General features: G+C 37.1%; 1 protein-coding gene across 1 annotated transcript in view; it reads left to right on the top strand.

Annotated features, from left to right (window-relative positions):
* Window positions 1-22966, top strand: part of LOC122789348 (glutamine--fructose-6-phosphate aminotransferase [isomerizing] 1-like) — a gene marked incomplete in the record, with an annotated part of 1275423 nt that overhangs the window by 914987 nt on the left and 337470 nt on the right. The window contains 1 exon segment of the mRNA XM_044056728.1: window positions 107-264. Within this exon segment, the coding sequence (XP_043912663.1) occupies window positions 107-264 (158 nt within the window).

Raw genomic sequence — 22966 nt, 5'->3', positions numbered from 1 at the left:
TTTCAGATCTGTGATGTGCTTTGAGACAAGTAAGTTATTGTTAGATAATTGAGAGATGAGTGGAAGCTCTAATGTAACTTTTGTTTGTGTTCCATCTCATTTGTAGGTGAAACAGGAGATACTTTAATGGCATTAAGGTACTGTAAGGAGAGAAGAGCCCTTACTGTAGGAATTACAAACACAGTTGGCAGCTCAATTTCCCGTGAAACTGATTGTGGAGTTCACATCAACGCTGGGCCTGAAATTGGTGTTGCTAGTACAAAGGTAATGATGCTTATAGAAATACACATGCTTTACACTAAGCTATTACTACTTACAAAATGTTTAAGGCAGATGTATATTATGCTTAGCTGTACAGGCCCATCATTGGCATAGCTGGATTAAAGGCATTTTAACTTATTCTGTGATCATTTCTTCTGTGTATGCAGAGTGGTTGTATGACAAAAGTTTGTATAAGACAAGTGGAATTTTATCTCGCTCTCATATGAAAAAGGAAAGTATTTTTCCCCCTACATCACTTGTTGTCCCGGTATATCCCTCATCCCACCTCTGCTATTTCTAACTCTAGGATCAATAGGTATTGGAGTAATGGAAATTTTCTGCGATACAGCAGTTTTGAACTTAGTATATACTTGGGTAAAATTGCCCCTATCTGCTTCAACAGTTGTCTTGCTCTCTACTGAATGCTACTGGTATAACTAACAGTTAATGGCAACATTTCTGTATTGATGCAGTTAAGCAGAAAACGGATTATGTTGTAATCTTCAGTGCTTGAAAAGATACTAAACTGAAGTAAGTCTTGAGTGCCTTGAGATCTGTTGACACAGTTTTGTAAGTATTATTCATTCATATTATAATTGTCATGTTAGGCAAATTTAACGCAACAATCTGAAGGAGCAAAAACAGTTCTATAAACCATGAAAGGACTGTGAACATCATTTATTTGTACGTTATAGAGATGCTTCACATTGCAAAACAAGCAATAAAGCCTCAAAGGGTGAGTGTTATCAGGAGAACTAATGCATGCCTAGGGATGTTGTGAGACCTGACGCCAGAGGGGGAGCAGCTTATCATACTGGAAGGGTGTTAATTCCCTGATAGTGCCCACCATGTGCTGTCAGTTTTTGCATTTTTTTTTACTATGCATTTTTTCATATTTTTGATATAAAATACTTCCTTTGCCTAATGTTTCAAACTTTCTGTAGCATATGTACTTGTTGTTTCAGGAAATGTTTTATTTGTGTAGTGGCTAGGCTGTTAAGAATATTTATAAAAATTTCATTAAAATGAGAGACTGCAACATTGACATTAAGTCACATGGATTTTAATATATTCCAGTTATATTGGGTTAAGAGTATTGATAATTTGTCTGTTAAATTTTGTTATATTACGTATTTGGTTACAGATTATGTTTTTGGATTGGGTGCTGCAGTTTCTGACTGAATAGGTGGGGAGGTGGTCAATTGTGTCTGGCAAACATCTAAATGTTTGACTACTGGTTGGTTTGTTGGGAAGGATCCAGTCTGAAGCTGAGTGTTTTTCAGACTTTATTGTTGATCAGCTGCCGTTCTAAGATGAGGCTGCCTAGTGTAATAGTTTCTTGATGAGTATGGTAAGGTATCCAGTAGAGGATATCATCTGCTGTTGAAGTATTACCAGGTGGAATACAAGTACCTGAAATACACAGAGACTTTCTGTTGTTGATTTTGAGGAGTGACACGAGTTCCATTTACTTAAATTTGGGGATCTGTGTGTCTGTATCTGTATAGCTAGTATATCAGGGGAGTGGGTAGCTAAGTATGCAGTAATGTCTTGGATTTTGTTACATACACTTCTGACATTCATGTCTGCAAGCAGGAGTTTGGATTCAGAGGTAGGTGGGGAAGTAGCTCCAGAAGCATTTGTAGTTGTGTTGGCTGGGTCATTGTTTTGCTGTTTAGCAGGGCCGGGGTGAATGTCACCACTGAGTTTCTGGAAGTAAACTGGTTTAGACAGTGCAGTGTAATGGTCATATGAATGGTCAATGGCCAGTTAGGTTGGTGGTCCTTAGTGTAAAGACTAGTCCCTTGGGGGGGGGGGGACACCACTGACACTGTCCAGCATAGAATAGGAAATATCTGACCACTTTGTTAATATACAGCTAGGCCGTTTGTTAGACTTGCTTACATTGCACAATAGTAAGTGATCCCCTTAGGCTGCTGCTCACAGGTACAGCTTCTCCGTATGACCAGTGCTCAGTGGTATGATGTGCGGCAGACCTCCTGCTGTTTGACTCATACAGAGAGCACAGTCTGATAGCCATGGGCTCTAAAATGAATGAAAAAAAAAGAAATTACAGTATGTTAATATGAAGGTGATAAAGTATGGAAAGCTAGCTTACTTCAGGAGATGGAGGAAGAAACACAGTGAGGCAAAGTTAGGGAAACTCAAATATTCTAAGAACTGAAGAAAGTTAAAGTATATGAAAGCACAGACAAATAAATATAAAAGGAGTTGCACTGATGTGCAGTGATAAACTGTATAAAACTATAAAGAGCCAGTCATCAGACCACAGCATTATACTGCTATGCAGATTATAAAGCCATCACATGGTAAGCATCCAAAAAAATGATTAGTATTCACATGGAAATTTTATATATCAAAGCATCAGCTCAGGAAACTACATGTACGAATCACATACTTGTTAATTTTCACAGTCTCAAAATATATATGTAAAGGTTCTCTAACTACAGTCAAATCAGTACAAAGCACAGTACCACCAGTACATTACCAATGCCTTTTCTTTGTTCATGCATTCGTAGAACAAACTGAAATGTTATATCATGTAACAGTTATCTGCCCTGGGGAGGAATTTGTTGACTGTGTGGATATGGAGACTTAAGTGAGAATGAAATTTAGGAGGTAATCTTAATCGGGCATTTGTCTTGATTCTTCTCCAGGCCCACCTGTAGGTTAATGTATGATGTTATGTTGTCCCATCTCGCCTTCGTTCTTACTGGTTGGGTTCGGAGCCAATCCTCAGCTCCGACTCAGCCGATTTAGTAAAGCTCGAGAGCTTTTACTGGCTTGAGGCTACCTGTTATCCCAACATGCCTAGCGGCAGCTACCCAGATCTCGTTTGCCACTTGCAGCGTCGAGATTGCTCCATACTGGCTCAGGCTAAGTACTTTGTGTTTTTATAGTTATTTGCAATTTTGTTGGTAATTGACTGGTTATATACTGACTCATTAGAGCGTGTATTTTTCTTTTAGTCTAACGACCCTTTTCTCTGCTCTTTGTGGTGTTTTAGGCCATCGTTTTCTTTCAGGCCTGCTTTCTCCTTAGAGCCTGTTTAAGTTAGAGGGTTCTTCCCTTTATTCACCCTTTGTCTTGGATTGCCGTTTTAGTTAAAGGCTGTCCCATAGGGGGAGTTGCTGTTTAAGTTAGAGGCTCTCCCCCTTTTTCCTTTCCTTCCTTCTTTCTTTAAAAAAAAAAGTTTCAAGTTTTTTCCTTTGTGGTTATCAGCCTGTTTACTTCTGCTTGTTGTAGGCTGGGAGTGATAGTTTTTTCTCTGTGGAAACCTTTTTTCCCTGCTAGTTATGTCTAAAGAGTCTAAACCCTCTGGGTTTAAAAATTGTGACTCGTGTTGCCAGAAAATGCCCCTTATGGATGGGTACACGAGTTGCATTTATTGTTTAGGGGCTGTTCACCTGCAGGACTCTTGCTCCATCTGTCATGCTTTCAGTTCCAGAGTCCTGTAGGAAAGAAAAAATAAGCTTATCTTACGTGGCCTCCTGAAGAACCCTCAAGATACCTCGTCTCAGGGTCCTCAGCCAGCCAAAGTGTCAGAGAAACACTCCAAGCCATCGGTTCTGAGCTTGGAACAGACAAATCTTACTGAGAAGCCTTCAGCTCTGTCAGCCCCCAGCATTGGCTCCGACAAAGCTAAGTCTCCGGTGGCTCCATCTGTGTCCTCGGAGCCGGTCCGGATCCATAAGAGATCAAGGTCTCCTTCTTTGAAGCTGGTACGCTCTGCTCCACAATCTCCGCTGCTGCAACCTGGAGCGGGCAGTCACCAGTCCTCTTCACACTCCTCTCGGTCCTCCAGACTTTCGGATCAGGACGTGGAGAGAGTGGACAACAGGCTCCTCAAGTTACAGGCATCAAGTCCCGCCCATAAGGATTTGGCTCCTTCGGCCCTCCCAGCTTCTTCATCGATTCCTCCTCTGACTCTCTTGAGCTTGGAGCCAGAGTGCATTTAAGTCGTGGTGGGAACCGTCTGCTCCAGTTTCTTCTCCCTTATTGGTTCCGACTACAACTCTGATCTCCTCGATGTCTGTCTGTCGAGGGGTCTGGGTGCCGAAGCTCTCTTGCTGGCTCCATGGGGGGAAGTGGCATCGGACACTTTTCCGACCCTGCTCTCCCTCTCGCAGCCTCGGGGCAGGTGAGCTCAGCTCCTACATCGGCCTCATAGCCTTTGCTCCTGGTTCGAAGAAGATCTCTGGGCTCCTCGGAGCCAGAGGTTCCTTTGACTCGGGACCGTGGCACTTTTGAGGTGATGAGGAGTGTGCTGTCTCCTGAGACTCCCTACATCCTCAGCTCTATTGACGACTCCTCCCTCGGTGCTTGTGCCGGCCTTTTTCCCCTCCTCCTGCCAAGCGTAGGGAACCTGTGCCCCAGGATGCCCCACTGGGTGACCCCACTTTTTCCAAAACCTCCCCCGAACATTCGGAGGAGGTCCCTCGGAAGAAGAAATGCAAGAGGAAGCATCTAGACTCCCCTGAGTCTATCACTTTGGCTACAGACTTGGATGAGTTGGAAGGGTCCCCACAGACCCCCTCTGAAGATGTCTCTTTTTCAGACATCTTGGAAATCCTCAGACAGAGGGGTGGCTGGAAGTCCCTAGCCCCTTCTGAGAACCAGTCCATACACCTGGACGCATTTGCTTCCCGACCCTCCACCTCTTGACCCACTTTTGTCTGTAGTGAGTCGAAAGGCATGGAGCGCTCCAGAGACCATAAAACCTGTTCCGAGGAGACCTAACAAATTTATTACAGCTCCTGAAGATAAGTCGTTCCTCTCCAAGGGAGTCCCTGTTGATGCTGTGGTGGTGGCAGCAGCCACCAAGAAGGAACTTGCGGAAACTTCGTCTCTCTATCCGCCGAACAAAGAGTCTTGTACAATGGACAGGCATGGGAATCGTGTTTTTTCTTCAGTGACTTTTGCTCTCAGAACGCTGAATTACTTGTCACATTTCACACAACTTCACAGGGATCTAATGAAGGAGCTAGGAGATGCCCTACAAGATCCTACAGCTGAGGGAGTTGTGAACAGGGCAGCTTCCCAGCTTGCGACCTTGACCTGCGGGGTAAACTCCTCTATGAGGCTCATTTCTTATGCGGCAGATGGAGCGAGTAGGGCAGCGGGTACTGGAGTAGCCTTATGCAAACACACCTGGATGCACCTTTGCAAATTTGCAGAACCCTTTGTCTTAATTTACCAACACCCCCTTTGACGGCTCGTCCTTGTTTGGGCCTCAGGTAAAAGAGACTCTCACCAGGTGTGAACAGGATGGCAAGACTCTTTTGCCATAGGGGTCCATTTTTCCACTCCATCTAAACCGTATCCCAAGGGTCAGAAGTGTGGGAAAATGTGGTTCCGAAAATCCCAGGGATCTTCGCCTGACACACGTGGTGATTTTTTCCCCCAGGGGCAGAGAGAGAAACAATAATGGAAATTGCCAACCACATGGCAGAGGGGGGTCTGCAACAGAGATACTTTCTCTGCTAGGCCCTTTCAGCACTCCTGAAGGGAGGCTCAGCTGTCCACCTCTGGAGGCAGTCAGGGGCAGACTATCACTGTACCCAGCAGCCTGGCAATCGGTCACGAGGGAAACATGGGTACTGTTGATAATATCCAGGGGTTACAAAATTCCTTTTTCTCAGTCCCCCTCAAAAGACAAACATTCGATTCCAGATGTTCCACCCAATCTTCTGGATCATGCAATCCTAGAGGTTCACAGATTGCTAGAAAAAAGAGCCATCCAGGAAGTCCCCGCAGACCAAATCGGATCTGGAACTTACTCAAGGTTCTTTTTAGTTTCAAAGAAGACAGGGAACTGGAGACCAATCTTGCATCTCAGCAAGCTAAACCAATCGGTAAAAAAGACAAAGTTCCGGATGGTGACACTGCAGTCCATTCTTCCCTTCTTGGGTCAGGGACAATTGGATGTGCTCCATAGATCTCCAGGATGCGTACTACCATATAAAAATGGATGGGCAATCCAGGAGATTCCTACACTTCCGTCTGGGAGCCAGTCATTATCAGTTCAGGGCCCTGCCCTTTGGTCTCACCACAGCCCCCAGGGTGTTCACCAAGTGTATGGCAGTGGTCACGGTTCACCTGAGGCGTCTAGGATTCCAGATGTTTCCATGTCTAGATGACTGGCTCCTCACTGCTACCACTGAGCATCAAGTAATCAAGGCACGGGACTACACAATACAAACTTGTTCCCAGTTAGGCATCACAATAAACTACGAAATGTCTGCCTTATCAGTCTGTTACCTTTATAGGGGCAGACTTGGATACACGACGAATGATAGCCAAACTGCCTCTAGACAGGGTGTCAACCATTCGTCAACAAGTTTCCTTTCTCATAAACAAGACGAGAGTTCAGGCAAGAAAAGTCGTACAAGTGCTGGGCTCAATGGCTGCAGCTATTATGCTAGTTCCTTTAGCACGCTTCCACATGCGGATTCTATTTATTTATTATTTATTTATTTGCTTTTGTTAACCAGGAAAGTCCACTGGGCTGAAATGAGCCCATTTCCAGTGGAGGTCTGGGGAGAAAAGCTCCAAAAAAAAAAAACAATGTACATAATTAAGAGATTATTTAGAGAGTTAATAACAGCATTTAACAATATACAAGACTAATAACAGCATTTAACAATGTACAATAGAATAATATAGGAGTCAGAAGTGACACAGTAACATAGGCAATGTATAGCAACATTTTGTGGAAGACTCTGGTGCTTGGCAGGTATTCAATAGATCAGACCGATAATGATAATCTGCACTTACACCATGTGAGGCAGGGTGAGGCACACTGTGCGGTGATTAAGGGTGAGTGCACAATAGGAAGAGAGAAGAAGAGTGTGGGTATCTGAGAGATGAGTCTGGTTAGTAATCAGGTGACCGAGGAATTGGGGATGGTGCAAGGGCATAGCCAATGAGAGGAGAGATGTTCGTAGAGTGATTTTTTTGAATGACTGGGCATTATTTATAGTCTGTAGAGAAGGTGGAAGGGCATTCCAGAGTTTAGCTACAGTGAAAGAGTAAAGGTATTGGCCTACAGGGAGTTTAGGTCTCTTAACTTGGATAAGTGATTGATTTTCAGATCTTAGCGAATGGTTTGGTTGATAGTCAGAAGTGATGCCAGAGCTGGGCACTTGGAGGAATTATAGATGAATTTGTGTGCTGTGGCTAGTTGTATGTAAGTTAGGTGTTGTGGGAGTTCTAGCCAGTTCAGGGATTGTAATGAGTGAGAGTGGTGGGAGGAATATTTTGCTCCAGTAACAAATTTAGCAATTTTGTTATAGCAGCTCTCCATTCTATTTTTTAATGACGATTGGATGTTTGTCAGAATGGGGGCACCATAGAGAAGAGAAGGTAGGAGAAAAGTTTGGGCAAATGTTTTTCTAGTAGAGTAGTTTAAAAAGTGTATATGTCGGTAGAGGGTACCAAGTTTTTGGTGTGTTTTTTTTATGGTGTTGTGGATGTGTTGGTGAAAGGTTAAGTTGTCATCTAAGGTTATGCCAAGTAACTTAGTATGGGCAACTACCTCTAAGGCAGTCTTGTTGGAGGAGAAAATGATGAAATCAGATTTATTAATGGTGGTACTTTTTTTGGGCATAAAGAGCAAGAGTTTTGTTTTATTTGGGTTGAGGGCGAGGTGATTATTTGCCGTCCAATTTTCGGTAATAGAGAAAGCATTCTGGGCGATGGTCAGGAGTTCGATTTCAGAGTTACCAGAGCAGATAATAGTAGAATCATCCGCGTATTGAACTACAGATGCATGAGTGAGAGTGGAGTGAAAGTCATTAATAAAAATACTGAACAGGAGGGGGCCTAAGATGGATCCTTGGGGAACTCCGGTAGAAGTAATGAGAAAAGGAGAGAGAGTGCAACCATTTGGTGGATTGTTGTCTGTTTGTGAGGTAACTGGTAAACCAGTTAAGGATGGGTGTGGACAAGCCTAGGTGTGAGAGCTTAGAAAGGAGGAGAGGATGGGAGATGGTGTCAAAAGCTTAGAGAGATCAAGAAAGAGTGCTGAGACAAGTTTACCATCATTGCGACTGTGGTTAACAGTGTCTAGGAAGGAAAGGAGAGCAGTTGTAGTACTATGGCCAGGGCGGAATCCATGCTGAGTTGTGGAAAGTAGTTGGTTTTGGGATAGGTAATCCATGAGTTGAATTTGAATACATTTTTCCATTATTTTAGAAATAGGAGATAGAATGGCTATAGGGCGGAAATTTGAGATATTACCGCCTTTATGTAAGCATATGATATAAGCTTTCTTCCAAATGGATGATACATAGGCTTCTTGGATAGATCTATTTATGAGAATGCTTATGGGGTAGCTGATGGATTTGGCAGACATTTGAAGGTATTCTGGGGGTAAACTGTCTGGGGCGGTGCTACCGGGTTTGAGTTTTAGCAGGAGTTTAGAAATAGTGGAAGTGGGAACGTGAGAGAAGGAGAAAGAATATTGGGAAGGCTTTTCTGGGGTATGGTTTGTAGAAGTGGGGTTGCTGTTGTGAGTAGCTCTAGGAAAGGTGGAAGCAAGTTTGGATATAGTGTCTATGAATTAGGAGTTGAAAAGGGTAGCTAGTTCAGCAGGGGTTTTGTCAGAGTTTGGGCAAGGATTGCTTTTGGTGCCAGGGTTTAATAGAGTGGAGACTGAATTCCAGAACTGTTTTGTTTTGGAGATGGAAGTAGTACTGTTTTTTTTATCATTAATAACTAGACGCTTTACTTGCTTGCGGAGTTGTTTGAAAAGCTGGAGATCTATGGGGTTTTTACTATTATGCCATTTTTTCCATCCTCAGTCTCTGGTATTCATAGTTTTTTTGTGTCTCTAGAAAGCCAAATTGCGTAATTTGCTTATTTGTTTGATTCTATTATTCTGGAGGGGGCCATTCTATTGAATATCATGAGAAAAGTTCAATTGAAAAATTCAACTGCTTCATCTACAGGCAAATACTTTAGAGTGCTCCAACTGATTTTGCTTAATGTTTCATTGAAGCTTATGGGGTTGAAGTTAGTTAGCCATCTAGAGGGTCTGTACTGGTGCTCATGTGAGGTTGAGGAGATGGCACGTGTTGTATAGGCGGGCAGATGGTCACTGATATTGCAGGGTAGAGTTCCTGCAGATGTAATTTTGTTTCTGCAGTGGCTTCTCTTTGCTCAGTGGTCTTTCCAGGAATTGCCAATGTCATACATGATCTTGATCACGGAATCTGGTCTCCCCCCAGGTGACTGTGGGCAGACCCTTTCTAGACCCACATCCGGTAGCTACAATGACCATGGACATGTCCCAGATAGGGTGGGCATTTTCTGGGATGGACTGTCCAAGGAATGTGGCAACCTCATGAGTACCAGCTGCACATCAGTGTTCTAGAGGTGAGAGCGGTGCTTCTGGCATTGCAAGCACTTCAGGACTCTCTACCTACAGGGACTATTGCAATCCAGACAGACAATATGTCAGTGTTATGGTACATTAACAAGCAGGGTGGAACCAGATCTTACCCCTTGTGTCGGGAGGCTCTTCGAGTATGGCAGTGGGCGATGTCTTCCCAACATTTTCTGATTGCAACGCGCATTCCTGGAAAATCCAACTTGATAGCGGACAGGCTCAACAGGGCTATCCTCATGCCTCACAAGGGGTCCCTGAAGAAAGAAGTTGCGAACTTGATTTTCTGCAAATGGGGCCAGCCATGCTGCGATCTTTTTGCCACTCCCCTAAACAACAAATGCAGCAGCTACTTTGCCCTAGTTCCCCCTCTGGGACCGTCACCCAGGGATGCACTTGTTCATGATTGGCCTCCGAGACTGCTATATGCTTTACCACCCTTCCCTCTTATTCCAAAGGTACTTCAGAAAGCAAAATCGTTGGGTTGCAAACTCATACTCATTGCTCCTTACTGGCCTCATCAGCTATGGTTTCCGTTTCTTCGCCATCACCTTCAAATGGAGCCCTGGATACTGGACCCTGTTCCGGACCTACTGACGCACCAGTCAGGCAGGCTTAACCCATCCCTTCAAACTCTCAAGCTGACTGCTTGGTTACTCCACTTCCAGTCGTAGCCAGGCTCCCAAGCATTTCCCCTGCTGTACAACACATTCTAGTGCCCTCCCACAAGCCCACTGCCAGGAGGATTTACACTAGCAAATGGAAGAGGTTCTCTTACTGGGCCAAAAGAAATAACATTGATCCTTTTACGGCTCCTGTTCACAAGATTCTTGATTTTCTGGCCGAAACCTTTGAAAAAGGGGCAGCTGCAGCTACCATTAGAGTCCAACTGGCTGCCATCTCCAATTTTCATGTAGGAGACTTGGGTTCAAACATTATGTCCCATAAGTTGTGCAGAGCATTCTTATGAGGTACAATGCTTTTACGCCCCCCCCCCCCGAGACCTAAACTTGGTTTTAGCATCAGTGATTCTGTCCCCCTTTTAACTAGCAGCATCTTGTCCCTTGCAGTTTCTATCTTGGAAAACCCTCTTTTTGGTTGCTATAACCTCAGCTAGACAGGTTTCTGAATTACAGTCCATTGAGCTTCCTGTGTTCTTCCCCAATTATGGCAACAAGGCAGAGTATAGATTACACCAATGGGATATTCATAGACAATTACGTTTTTATTTACACAGGACCAAAGACCTCAGAAAATCAGACCAGTTGTTCATGTCCTTTGCTGACAATAAGCAAGGTTATCCAGTTTCTAAAGTGACATTATCAAAATGGCTGTTGGACACAATCACTTATTCGTATGATTTGTGTAAAAAGACGCTTCCAGGAAGACCCAGAGGACATTCAACCAGGGTCTTAGCCACCTCTGTTGCCTTCCAGCTAAATTACCTTTAGATTCATTCTGTGCAGCAACATGGGCAAATCCTCATTCCTTTATCTCTCATTACAAAGTGGATGTGGCCTCCTGGAGTAGGGCATCCTTTGGTTCCACGGTCCTGAATAGTTTCTTCCAGTGAGCCACCCAAGAACCAGGTGCTGGGGACGCGGTCCCAATTAGCAAGAATGAAGGCGAGATGGGACAAAACATAAAGAAGTTATGTACCTACCATAACGTTCCAGGTTTGTTGTCCTTCATCTCACCTTCCTTCTTGCGTCCCCCCCTCCTTCCCCCTTCCTGGAGGTTCAAGAGGAGTTACTTATTGGTTACACTGGCTGAGTTTCCTGTTGACATATCAGGTTAATTAACCATTCATTGTCCTTTCCTCTATCCTTCCTATCTTGATATATAAGAGCTTAGTAAAAAAGTTGTGTTTTTTTTTTACTGTATATGTCTAGTGGGGGCCATTACAAACGAGATCTGGGTAGCTGCCGCTAGGCATGTTGGGATAAGGGGTAGCCTCGAGCCAGTAAAAGCTCTGGAGCTTTAGTAAATCGGCCGAGTCGGAGCCGAAATTCATAACTTCTTTTTTGTTTAACTTGCACATTATACTTTATATCCTTTGTCTATTATCAACTTGCATCATACTGTATGTGCAACTTTGTAAAGTATTTTAATTGTATGGGGTTTTTCTTCTAATTCCATTTTTTGTAATCTATCAGCATATTATTGTAATCTGTATGTATTGTCTTTGTATTTAAGGAGATTTGTGTTATTGCCTCCTTGGCCCGGATCATGGCTGAGTAGGGTTCTTGGATCAGTTGACTTGTCTGCAGAGGGGTGGGTGGCTCAGGTAGTGTCCTCTGCCAGTGTATGAGCTAGCGTCCCATCCTCTCAGCTTTTTACTTTTAAACTGTAACAACTGCTTGCTGTACATGGAGCGTTGCACTCAGGTTTGACCACGAATGCAATACCGGCTTTTTCAGTATCGCACTAAATCGGGATCATGATCATACCTCCCAACTGTCCCTAATTACTCGGTTTTTACCGAGTTTTGGAGTCCAAAACTGGGGTGCCATGATTCCCGAGTGGCACCCCTTTAGTTCAGATTTTTTTTCACTGTGTTTTTATGATTTTTTAAGTTTTTGCTCTTTGTCAGCTGACGTCATCACGCGCAATGACGTCAGATCTTTCAGGGCTACCAGCCTGTCGGAATTGAGCTAGCGCACGTATTTCCGGCTCAAAATCAAATACTTTCTGAGCAGGAATGGCTTGTTTTCTGATGCTCGCGCCTGGCTGATCACATTAGAAGTGTTCGTTTATGGATTATTTATTAGCTCCTGGCTGCTCGTTTGTAGATGTATTATCGCCTGGTTGCAGAAAGAGACAAAGTAAGGTGTGTGTGTGTACAGTCATCATTTGCACTTGTAATGACTCTCATTAGCATGCCAACACTACTTGCATGCTATTTTGCAGTTATTTGAATGCAATGCATACTGCTCTGTTTCTCTGGTAGCATGATCATACTGCACATGTCTCTCGGTCCTCTCCTCCCTGTGTATTGTATTGTGTATTGCCACTCACAGTATCATTTTGCATAATGCTGTGATGTTCACATCAGCATAATAAGGCAATACAAATCAAATGTCAGTGTGTTTAAAACTAAATGGGTATTTATTGTTTGAGTCACTGCACATATCATTATTGGCAAATCCTATTACAACTGAAATTAGAATTTGGCCTAAAAGGATGTTGCCCTGTGCACAAACGAGCACATTCTGTGAGATATTTAACACGTATTTCTCTGAACTTGCCTCTGAACTCTATACGTTAACTGTATGCGCCACTAGTTACATTTTTGCATTAATTTCACATGAGCCAACTAATTCTGGGTTTATAACTTTGCTTTTCTGAATGACAAATCCATATTCTCTTAATTTTGAAAATAATTACATTTTATTTCTTCCAATCTGCTTGCATGGTATTTATTGTAATTATTTTATTCTCTAAGCATCATTCATGCAAATGGAATGTTTTCTCATTTAGAAATACTAATGAAACAAATTATTTTTTGAACATTTAAGGCATTTTCCTAGCTATAAAATATATATGCTTTGCAGAAAACGATTATGGTGATACCAAGAAGACAGCAAAACACGTCAACCAAAATTGGTCAAGGACAGTTAAATGCAGTCTAATACCTTTCTATAATCATCAGCTGTCACAGTCCTAATTTATTTATTATTTTTTAATTTTTTTTTTTTTTTTTTTGCTTTTGTTAACCAGGAAAGTCCACTGGGCTGAAATGAGCCCTTTTCCCAGTGGAGGTCTAGGGAGAAAAGCCCCAAAAAAAAAAACAATGTACATAATTAAGAGATTATTTAGAGAGTTAATAACAGCATTTAACAATATACAAGACTAATAACATCATTTAACAATGTACAATAGAATAATATAGGAGTCAGAAGTGACACAGTAACATAGGCAATGTATAGCAACATTTTGTGGAAGACTCTGGTGTTTGGGGGTATTCAATAGATCAGACGATAATGATAACCCACTTTTACACCATGTGAGGCAGGGTGAGGCACACGGGCGGTGATTAAGGGTGAGTGCACAATAAAAAAGGGGAAAAGAAGAGGGGGTTTGGGTTTTTAGTAATCAGGTGACGAGGAATTGGGGATGGTGCAAGGGCATAGCCAATGAGAGGAGAGATGTTGAGTGTTTTTTTTTGAATGACTGGGCATTATTTATAGTCTGTAGAGGGGGGAAAGGGGATTCCAGAGTTTAGCTACAGTGAAAGAGAAAAGGGTATTGGCCTACGGGGAGTTTAGGTCTTTTTTGGATAAGTGATTGATTTTCAGATCTTAGTGAATGGTTTGATAGTCAGAAGTGATGCCAGAGCTGGGCATTGGAGGAATTATAGATGAATTTGTGTGCTGGGGCTTTGTATGTGTTGGGTGTAGTTCTAGCCAGTTCAGGGATTGTAATGAGTGAGAGTGGTGGGAGGAATATTTTGCTCCAGTAACAAATTTAGCAATTTTGTTATAGCAGCTCCATTCTATTTTTAATGACGATTGGATGTTTGTCAGAATACCATAGAGAAGAGAAGGTAGGAGAAAAGTTTGGGCAAATTTTTTTCTAGTAGAGTATTTTAAAAGTGTATATGTCGTAGAGGGTACCAAGTTTTGGTGTTTTTTTTTATGGTGTTGTGGATGGGTGAAAGGTTGTTGTCATCTAAGGTTAAGCCAAGTAACTTGGTATGGGAAACTACCTCTAAAGCAGGCTTGTTGGAGGAGAAAATGATGAACTCAGATTTATTAATAGTGGTAGTTTTTTGGGGCATAAAGAGCAAGAGTTTGGTTTTATTTGGGTTGAGGGTGAGGTGACTATTTGACACCCAAATTTTTGAAAGAAAGCATTCTGGCGATGGTCAGGAGTTCGATTTCAGACTTACCAGAGCAGATAATAGTAGAATCATCCGATTGAACTACAGATGCATGAGTGAGGGGGTGAAAGTCATTAATAAAAATACTGAACAGGAGGGGCCTAAGATGGACCCTTTGGGGGAACTCCGGTGAAGTAATGAGAAAAGGGAGAGAGTGCAACCATTTGGTGGATTGTGGTCTGTTTGAGGTAACTGGTAAACCAGTTAAGGAGGGGTGTGGACAAGCCAAGGTGTGAGAGCTTAGAAAGGAGGAGAGGATGGGAGATGGTGTCAAAAGCTTAGAGAGATCAAGAAAGAGTGCTGAGACAAGTTTACCATCATTGCTTTTTAACAGTGTCTAGGAAGGAAAGGAGAGCAGTTGTAGTACTATGGCCAGGGGGAATCCATGCTGAGTTGTGGAAAGTAGTTGGTTTTGGGATAGGTAATCCATGAGTTGAATTAATAAATTTTTCCATTATTTTAGAAATAGGAGATAGAATGGCTATGGGGCGAAATTTGAGATTTACCCCTTTATGAAAATATGATATAAGCTTTCTTCCAAATGGATGTACATAGGCTTCTTGGATAGATCTATTTATGAGAATGCTTATTAGCTGATGGATTTGGCAGACATTTGAAGGTATTCTGGGGTAAACTGTCTGCGGTGCTCCCGGGTTTGAGTTTTAGCAGGAGTTTAGAAATAGTGGAAGTGAACGTGAGAGGGAAAAAGAATATTGGGAAGGCTTTTTTTATGGTTTGTAGAAGGGGGGGCTGTTGTGAGTAGCTCTAGGAAAGGGGGAAAGGGTTTGGATATAGTGTCTATGAATTAGGAGTTGAAAAGGGTAGCTAGTTCAGGGGGTTTGTCAGAGTTTGGCAAGGATTGCTTTTGGTCCCAGGGTTTAATAGAGTGGAGACTGAATTCAGAACTGTTTTGTTTTGGAGATGGAAGTAGTACTTTTTTTTTATCTTTAAATAACAAACCTTTACTTGCTTGCAGAGTTGTTTGAAAAGCTGGAGATCTAGGGGGTTTTTTATTTTATCCCTTTTTTTTCCATCCTCATCTTGGTATTCATATTTTTTTGTGTCTCTAGAAAGCCTTTAATTTGTTTTTGTTTGATTCTTTATTCTGAGGGGCCATTCTATTGAATATATGAGAAAAGTTCAATTGAAAATTCAACTGCTTCATCTAAAGCAAATACTTTAGAGTGCTCCAATTGATTTTGCTTAATGTTTCATTGAAGCTTATGGGGTTGAAGTTAGTTAGCCATCTAGAGGGTCTGTACTGGTGCTCATTGAGGTTGAGGAGATGGCACGTGTTGTATAGGGGGGCAGATGGTCACTGATTTTGCAGGGTAGAGTTCCTGCAGATGTAATTTTTTTCTGCAGTGGCTTCTTTGCTCAGTGGTCTTTCCAGGAATTGCCCCAAATCTTGATCAGGGGAATCTGGTCTCCCCAGGTGACTGTGGGCAGACCCTAGACCCACATCCGTAGACAATGACCATCATGTCCCAGATAGGGTGGGCATTTTCTGGGATGGACTGCCCAAAGGAATGTGGCAACCTCATGAGTACCAGCTGCACATCAGTGTTCTAGAGGTGAGGGGTGCTTCTGGCATTGCAAGCACTTCAGGACTGTTTTACCTACAGGGACTATTGCAATCCAGACAGAAAATTTGTCAGTGTTATGGTACATTAACAAGCAGGGTGGAACCAGATCTTACCCTTGTGTGGGGAGGCTTTGAGTATGGAAATGGGCATGTCTTCCCAACATTTTCTGATTGCAACGCATTCCTGGAAAATCCAACTTGATAGGGGACAGGCTCAACAGGGCTATCCTCATGCCTCACAAGGGTCCCTGAAGAAAGAAGTTAAACTTGATTTTCTGCAAATGGGGCCAGCCATGCTTTTTTGCCACCCCCCTAAACAACAAATGCAGCAGCTACTTTGCCCTAGTTCCCTCTGGGACCCACCCAGGGATGCACTTGTTCATGATTGGCCTCGACTGCTATATGTTTTTCCACCCCCCCTTTTTTCCCAAAACTTAAAAAGAAAAAATCTTGGGTTGCAAACTCATACTCATTGCTCCTTACTGGCCTCATCAGCTATGGTTTCCTTTTCCCATCACCTTAAATGGAGCCCTGGATACTGGACCCTGTTCCAGACCTACTGAGCACCAGTCAGGCAGGCTTAACCCATCCTTCAAACTCTCAAGCTGACTGCTTGGTTACTCCACTTCCAGTCTTAGCCAGGCTCCCAAGCATTTCCCCTGCTGTACAACACATTCTAGTGCCCTCCCACAAGCCCACTGCCAGGAGGATTTACACTAGCGGAAGAGGTTCTCTTACTGGGCCAAAAAAAAACATTGATCCTTTATGGCTCCTGTTCACAAGATTCTTGATTTTGGGGGAAACCTTTGAAAAGGGCAGCTGCAGCTACCATTAGAGCCCAAACTGGCTGCCATCCCCAATTTTCATGTAGGAGACTTGGGTTCAAACATTGTCCCATAATTGTGCAGAGCATTCTTATGAGGTACAATGTTTTTTCGAGACCAAACTTGGTTTTAGCTTTAGTGATTCTGTTTAACTAGAAACATCTTGCCCCTTGCAGTTTCTATCTTGGAAAACCCTCTTTTTGGTTGCTATAACCTCAGCTAGACAGGTTTCTGAATTACAGTCCATTGAGCTTCCTGTGTTCTTCCCCAATTATGGCAACAAGGCAGAGTATAGATTACACCAATGGGATATTCATAGACAATTACGTTTTTATTTACACAGGACCAAAGACCTCAGAAAAGCGGACCAGTTGTTCATGTCCTTTGCTGACAATAAGCAAGGTTATCCAGTTTCTAAAGTGACATTATCAAAATGGCTGTTGGACACAATCACTTTTTTATTTTTGGTAAAAGCTTCCAGGAAGAACCAGAGGACATTCAACCAGGGTCTTAGCCACCTCTGTTGCCTTCCAGCTAAATTACCTTTAGATTCATTCTGTGCAGCAACATGGGCAAATCCTCATTCCTTTATCTCTCATTACAAAGTGGATGTGGCCTCCTGGAGTAGGGCATCCTTTGGTTCCACGGTCCTGAATAGTTTCTTCCAGTGAGCCACCCAAGAACCAGGTGCGGGGGGGTCCCATTAAGAAGAAGGGAGATGGGACAAAACATAAAGAAGTTTTACTACCATAAGTTCCAGGTTTGTTGTCCTTCATCTCACCTTCCTTTTTGGTCCTTCCCCTTCCTGGAGGTTCAAGAGGAGTTACTTTTTTTACACTGGCTGAGTTTCCTGTTGACATATCAGGTTAATTAACCATTCATTGCCCTTTTCCTTATCCTTCCTATCTTGATATATAAGAGCTTAGAAAAAAGTTGTTTTTTTTTTTTTACTTATATGTCTAGTGGGGCCATTACAAACAAATCTGGGTAGCTGCCGCTAGGCATGTTGGGATAAGGGGTAGCCTCGACCAGTAAAAGCTCTGGAGCTTTAGTTTGGCCCGATGGAAAATTCATAACTTTTTTTGTTTAACTTGACATTATACTTTATATCCTTTGTCTATTATCAACTTGCATCATGCTGTATGTGCAACTTTGTAAATTTTTTATTTCTTCTAATTCCTTTTTTTAATCTATCAGCATATTATTGTAATCTGTATGTATTGTCTTTGTATTTAAGAAGATTTGTGTTATTGCCCCCTTTGGGCCCCATCATGGCTGAGTAGGGTTCTTGGATCAGTTGACTTGTCTGCAGAGGGGGGGGTGGCTCAGGTAGTGTCCTCTGCCAGTGTATGAGAGCCCCACCCTTTTCAGCTTTTTACTTTAAACTGTAACAACTTTGCTGTACATGGAGTATTGCACTCAGGTTTGACCACGCAATACCGCTTTTCAGTATCGCACTAAATGGGGATCATGATCATACCCCCCAACTGTCCCTAATTACTGGTTTTACCTTTTGAGTCAAAACTGGGTGCCATGATTCAGTGGCACCCCCTTTGTTCATTTTTCACTGTGTTTTTTTTATTTTTTAAATTTTTGCCTTTTTCAGCTGATGTCACCCGTGGCAGATTAGGGCTACCAGCCTGTCGGAATTGAGCTAGCGCCGGGAAAAATTTTGCCAAAAACAAAAACTTTTTGAGCAGGAAGCTTGTTTCTGATGCTCGCCTGGCTGATCACATTAGAAGTGTTCGTTTTTGGATTATTTATTAGCTCCTGGCTGCCCTTTTTAGATGTATTTCCCCCGGGTTTCAGAAAGAGACAAAGTAAGGTGTGTTGTTTATCATTTGCACTTGTAATGACCCCATTAGCATGCCAACACTACTTGCATGCTATTTTGATTATTTGAATGCAATATACTCTTTTTCTCTGGTAGCATGATCATACTGCACACTCGGTCCTCTCCCCCCTGTGTATTGTTTTTGTTTTCCATACAGTATATTTTGAAAAAGCTGTGATGTTCACATCAGCATAATAAGGCAATACAAATCAAATGTCAGGGGTTTAAAACTAAATTATTTATTGTTTGAGTCACTGCACATATCATTATTGGAAACCCCATTACAACTGAAATTAAATTTCCTTTAAAAATTTCCCTGGGAAAAAAGACATTCTTGAAATTTAACATTTTTTTAACCCTTTTTTAACTCTATCTTTAATTTGAATATTACATTTTTTTCTTAAATTTCCTGAAATATTTGGGGTTTTAATTTGTTTCTAATAATTTTCCTTTAAAAAAATTTTAAAAAAAATTAAAATTTTAAAAATTTTTAAATTTCAGGGAAAATTTTTTTAATTTATTTTATTCTTAACCCCTCTTAACTGGGTTTCCAAAAAAAATAAGAAAAAATTAAAATTTTTAAATTTTTAGTAAAAATTATATTTAAAAAATTATTATTTTTTTTAAAAAAGTATTTTTAAATTATTTATTATTAATTTTTAAAAAATGGGTTTAGGAAAAAATTAAAATGGTTTTTGAATTTAATATATATAAAAATTTTTATTTTAAATTTTTAAAAGAAAAAAATAAAATAATATTTTTTTTTAATTATAAAATTTTTGTTTTTTTTTATATTTTTTTAATAAATTTTAAATTTTTTTTAAAAATAATTTTTTTTTTTTTTAAATTTTTAAAAATTTTTTTTTTTAAAATTTATAAATAATTTTATATATATTATTTTAATTTATTTTTAAATTAAAAAATATTTTTAAAAAAATTATGTATTAAAAAAATATTTGTTTTTTTTGAATATAATTAATATATTTTATATTATATATTATATATATATATATAAATTTTATATAAAAATATATATGTATATTATATAAAATATATAATAATATTATAAAAAATAAAAATATATAATATATAAATATGTATATATTAAAAAATTTTAATTTTATATTTTTAAAGAATTTTTTTTTTTTTTGTTTATATATTATATAAATATATTTTAAAAATATTATATTATATATATATTATTTAAAAATAAATATATATAAAAAAAGTATATATTATTATAAAAAATATAAAAAATTATATATTTTAATAGTATATTTGTATATATTTTTTATATTTTTTATTTAAAGATTTTAATTTAAAATATAAAATTTTTTTTAAAGGATATTTTTTTGTATAAAAATTAAAAAATGTAATATGTAAATATATAAAATAAAAATATGTATTTTAAAAAATATAAAATAAAAATTTTATATATTTAAAAAAATATATATTTTTATATATATGTATTTGTATTTTTTATATTTAAAAAAATGTATAAATATATAAATATATTTAATTATAATTTAATTAAAATTTTATAATTAAAATTATATATATTTTAAAATATAATTTTATAAGTATTTTATTTGTTTATAAATAATTTTTAATATATATTTTAAAAAAAAAAAAATTTTAAAATATTTTAAAAAAAATATAAAAAATTTTTTATATTTATAAATAAATTATATTAAATTTTATATATATAATATATATATTTATATATATATATATAAATAAAAATGTATAAATTATATATTATAAAAAATATATATATATTAAAAAAAAAATGTTTTTATTTTATATAATTTTAATTTTATATATATTATTATTTTTAAAATTAAAATTTTATATTTTTTAAAAAATATTTAAAAAATGTATAAAAATTTAAATATGGATAATTAATTTATTTAAAAAATGTGTGGTTTTTTAAAAGATAAAAAAAAAAAATTTTAAAATTTTTAAAAATTTTAAATAAAGTATTAAATAAAAAATGTTTTGAAAATTAATTTTTTAAAAAAAAAAAAAGATATTTTATTATAATTGAATATTTTAAAAATATATATAAAATATTTTTTAAAAAAAAAAAAAAATTTAAATTTATATAATTATTAAATTAAATATTATAAATTAAAAATTTGTATAATTTAAATTGTTTTTTTTTTTAAATTTTAAAAATTATTAAAAAAAATAAAGATTAATGGGTTATTAATAAAATTAATTTTAAAAAGGTTTTTTAAAAATTTAAAAAAAAATTTTTTAAAGTTTTTAAGGATGGGTTTTTTAAATTGATAAAAATTATAAAAATTTTATTTTTTAAAAAAAAAAAAGAATTTTAAATTGTTTAAATTTTAAAAAATTTTTTTAAAATTTTTTTTTTAAAAATAAATGGAATAAAATTTAAATTTTGAATATTTTAAAATTTTTTGTTTAAAATTTTTTTAAAGAATATTTTTTGTGATTTTTTTTTTTTTTTTGGTAATTAAAAAAAAAGTTTTTTTTTAAATTAAATTTTTGGAAATTGGAAATTTATAAGTAAAATTAATTAAAAAATTAAAATTAAAATTTAAAAATTTTTTTTTAAAAGTGTTTTTTTGAAAAAAATAAATTTTAAAATAATTGGGTTTTTGAAATTATTTAAAAAAAATTTTATTTTAAAATTTAAAAATTTTAAAGAATTTTAAAATTTTTTTTTTAAATTTTGAAAAATTTAAAATTTTTTTAAAAAAAAAATTTAAATTTGTTTAAAATGGTTTAAATAAAATTAATTTTAATAATTATTAAAAAAAAATTTGTTTTGTTTTTTTAAAAATTTTTAAAAGAAAATTTTTTAAATTTTTTTATTTTTTTTTTTGGGGTTTTAAAAATTTTAAGAAGTGGGGAAAAAATTTTAAATGAAGATTTTAAAATTTAGTTTATTTTTTTTAAAAGGTGTTTTATTATGTTTTATGTGTTGTTAAAATTTAAAAAATTTTTAAAAAAAATGATAAAATTTTTTTAAAAATTTTTAAAATTAAAAAATTTTAAAATTTTTTTTTTTTTTTTATTTTAAATTGAAAATAATTTTTTAAGATTTTTATGGTTAATAAATTTTATTTTTTTATTGGGTTTAGATTTTTTTTTTTGAATTGGGAAATTTTTAATTAAAATTTTATGGGTTTTTTTTTTAAAAAATATTAAAAATTTTAAAAAAAAATTTAAATTTTAAAATGTGTTGTATTAATAAAATATTTTTAATAAAGTAAAGGTTTTTATAAAAAGGAAAAGAAAAATTATGGGTTTTTTTTTAAAAAAAGGAATATTTGAAAAAGGGAAAAAATTTTATAATAAAAATTTTTTTTGTTTTTTTTAAAAAGTTTTAAAATTGGGTTTTAAAAAAAAAATTTTTTAAAGAAAATATTTTTATTTAAATTAAAGTTTTTTTGTTTTTAATTTTTGAAATGAAAAATAAAAATTTTTAATTTATAAAATTTAAAATTTGTTTAAAAATTATTTTTTTTTTTTTTTTTTCCTTTTTTTTTTTTTTTTTTAGAAAAAAAAAAAAAAAAAAAAAAAAAAAAAAAAATTTTTATAAAAATTTTTTTTTATAATTTTTTTTTTTTTAAAAAAAAATTTTTTAAAAAGGGGGAAAAAAAGGGAAAATTTTTTTAAAAAAAAAGTGGGGTTTTTTTTTTTTTTTTTTAAAAAAAAAAAAAAAAAAAAAAAAGGGGAAAAAAAAAAAATTTAAATTTTAAAGAAATTTTTAAAAAATTTAAAATTAAATCTGAGGTGTCCGAAGATGTGAGTTCAAGGGCAGAGAAGTTTTAATGCCAAGCCTATTTTCATTGTGAGACAGTATTGCTTTGTTTACCAGGTGTCTATTAGTGTTTCTGCATTGTGCTGTCAATGTAAAAATAAAATCCAAATAATCATTGCAGAAGTAAAGCACTATGCATACATTAGCGTTTATGGTAAATCGGGCGAAATAGCCAGGTAATGGGATATTGGAATTGCTGCAGGGGGACTCTGGTGATATAGTTTGGTTTTCTGTTCAGTTTGCATTTGAAAGTTGGTATCCCAGAATGCCATTGGAGTGGGTGGGTTATGTAATTATGTATGCAAATTATATGGTAATCAGCGTACAGATTTGTACCTATTTTTCATGGGCCTTGTCCAGATTTTTGTTGTTTCC

This window comes from Protopterus annectens, chromosome 14.part0 (assembly GCF_019279795.1).
Source record: "Protopterus annectens isolate FY-2018-M chromosome 14.part0, PAN1.0, whole genome shotgun sequence".
Taxonomy (NCBI): domain Eukaryota; kingdom Metazoa; phylum Chordata; order Ceratodontiformes; family Protopteridae; genus Protopterus; species Protopterus annectens.
Note: the sequence above shows the minus strand (reverse complement) of the source record. Positions and strands in the feature narration are given on the sequence as shown.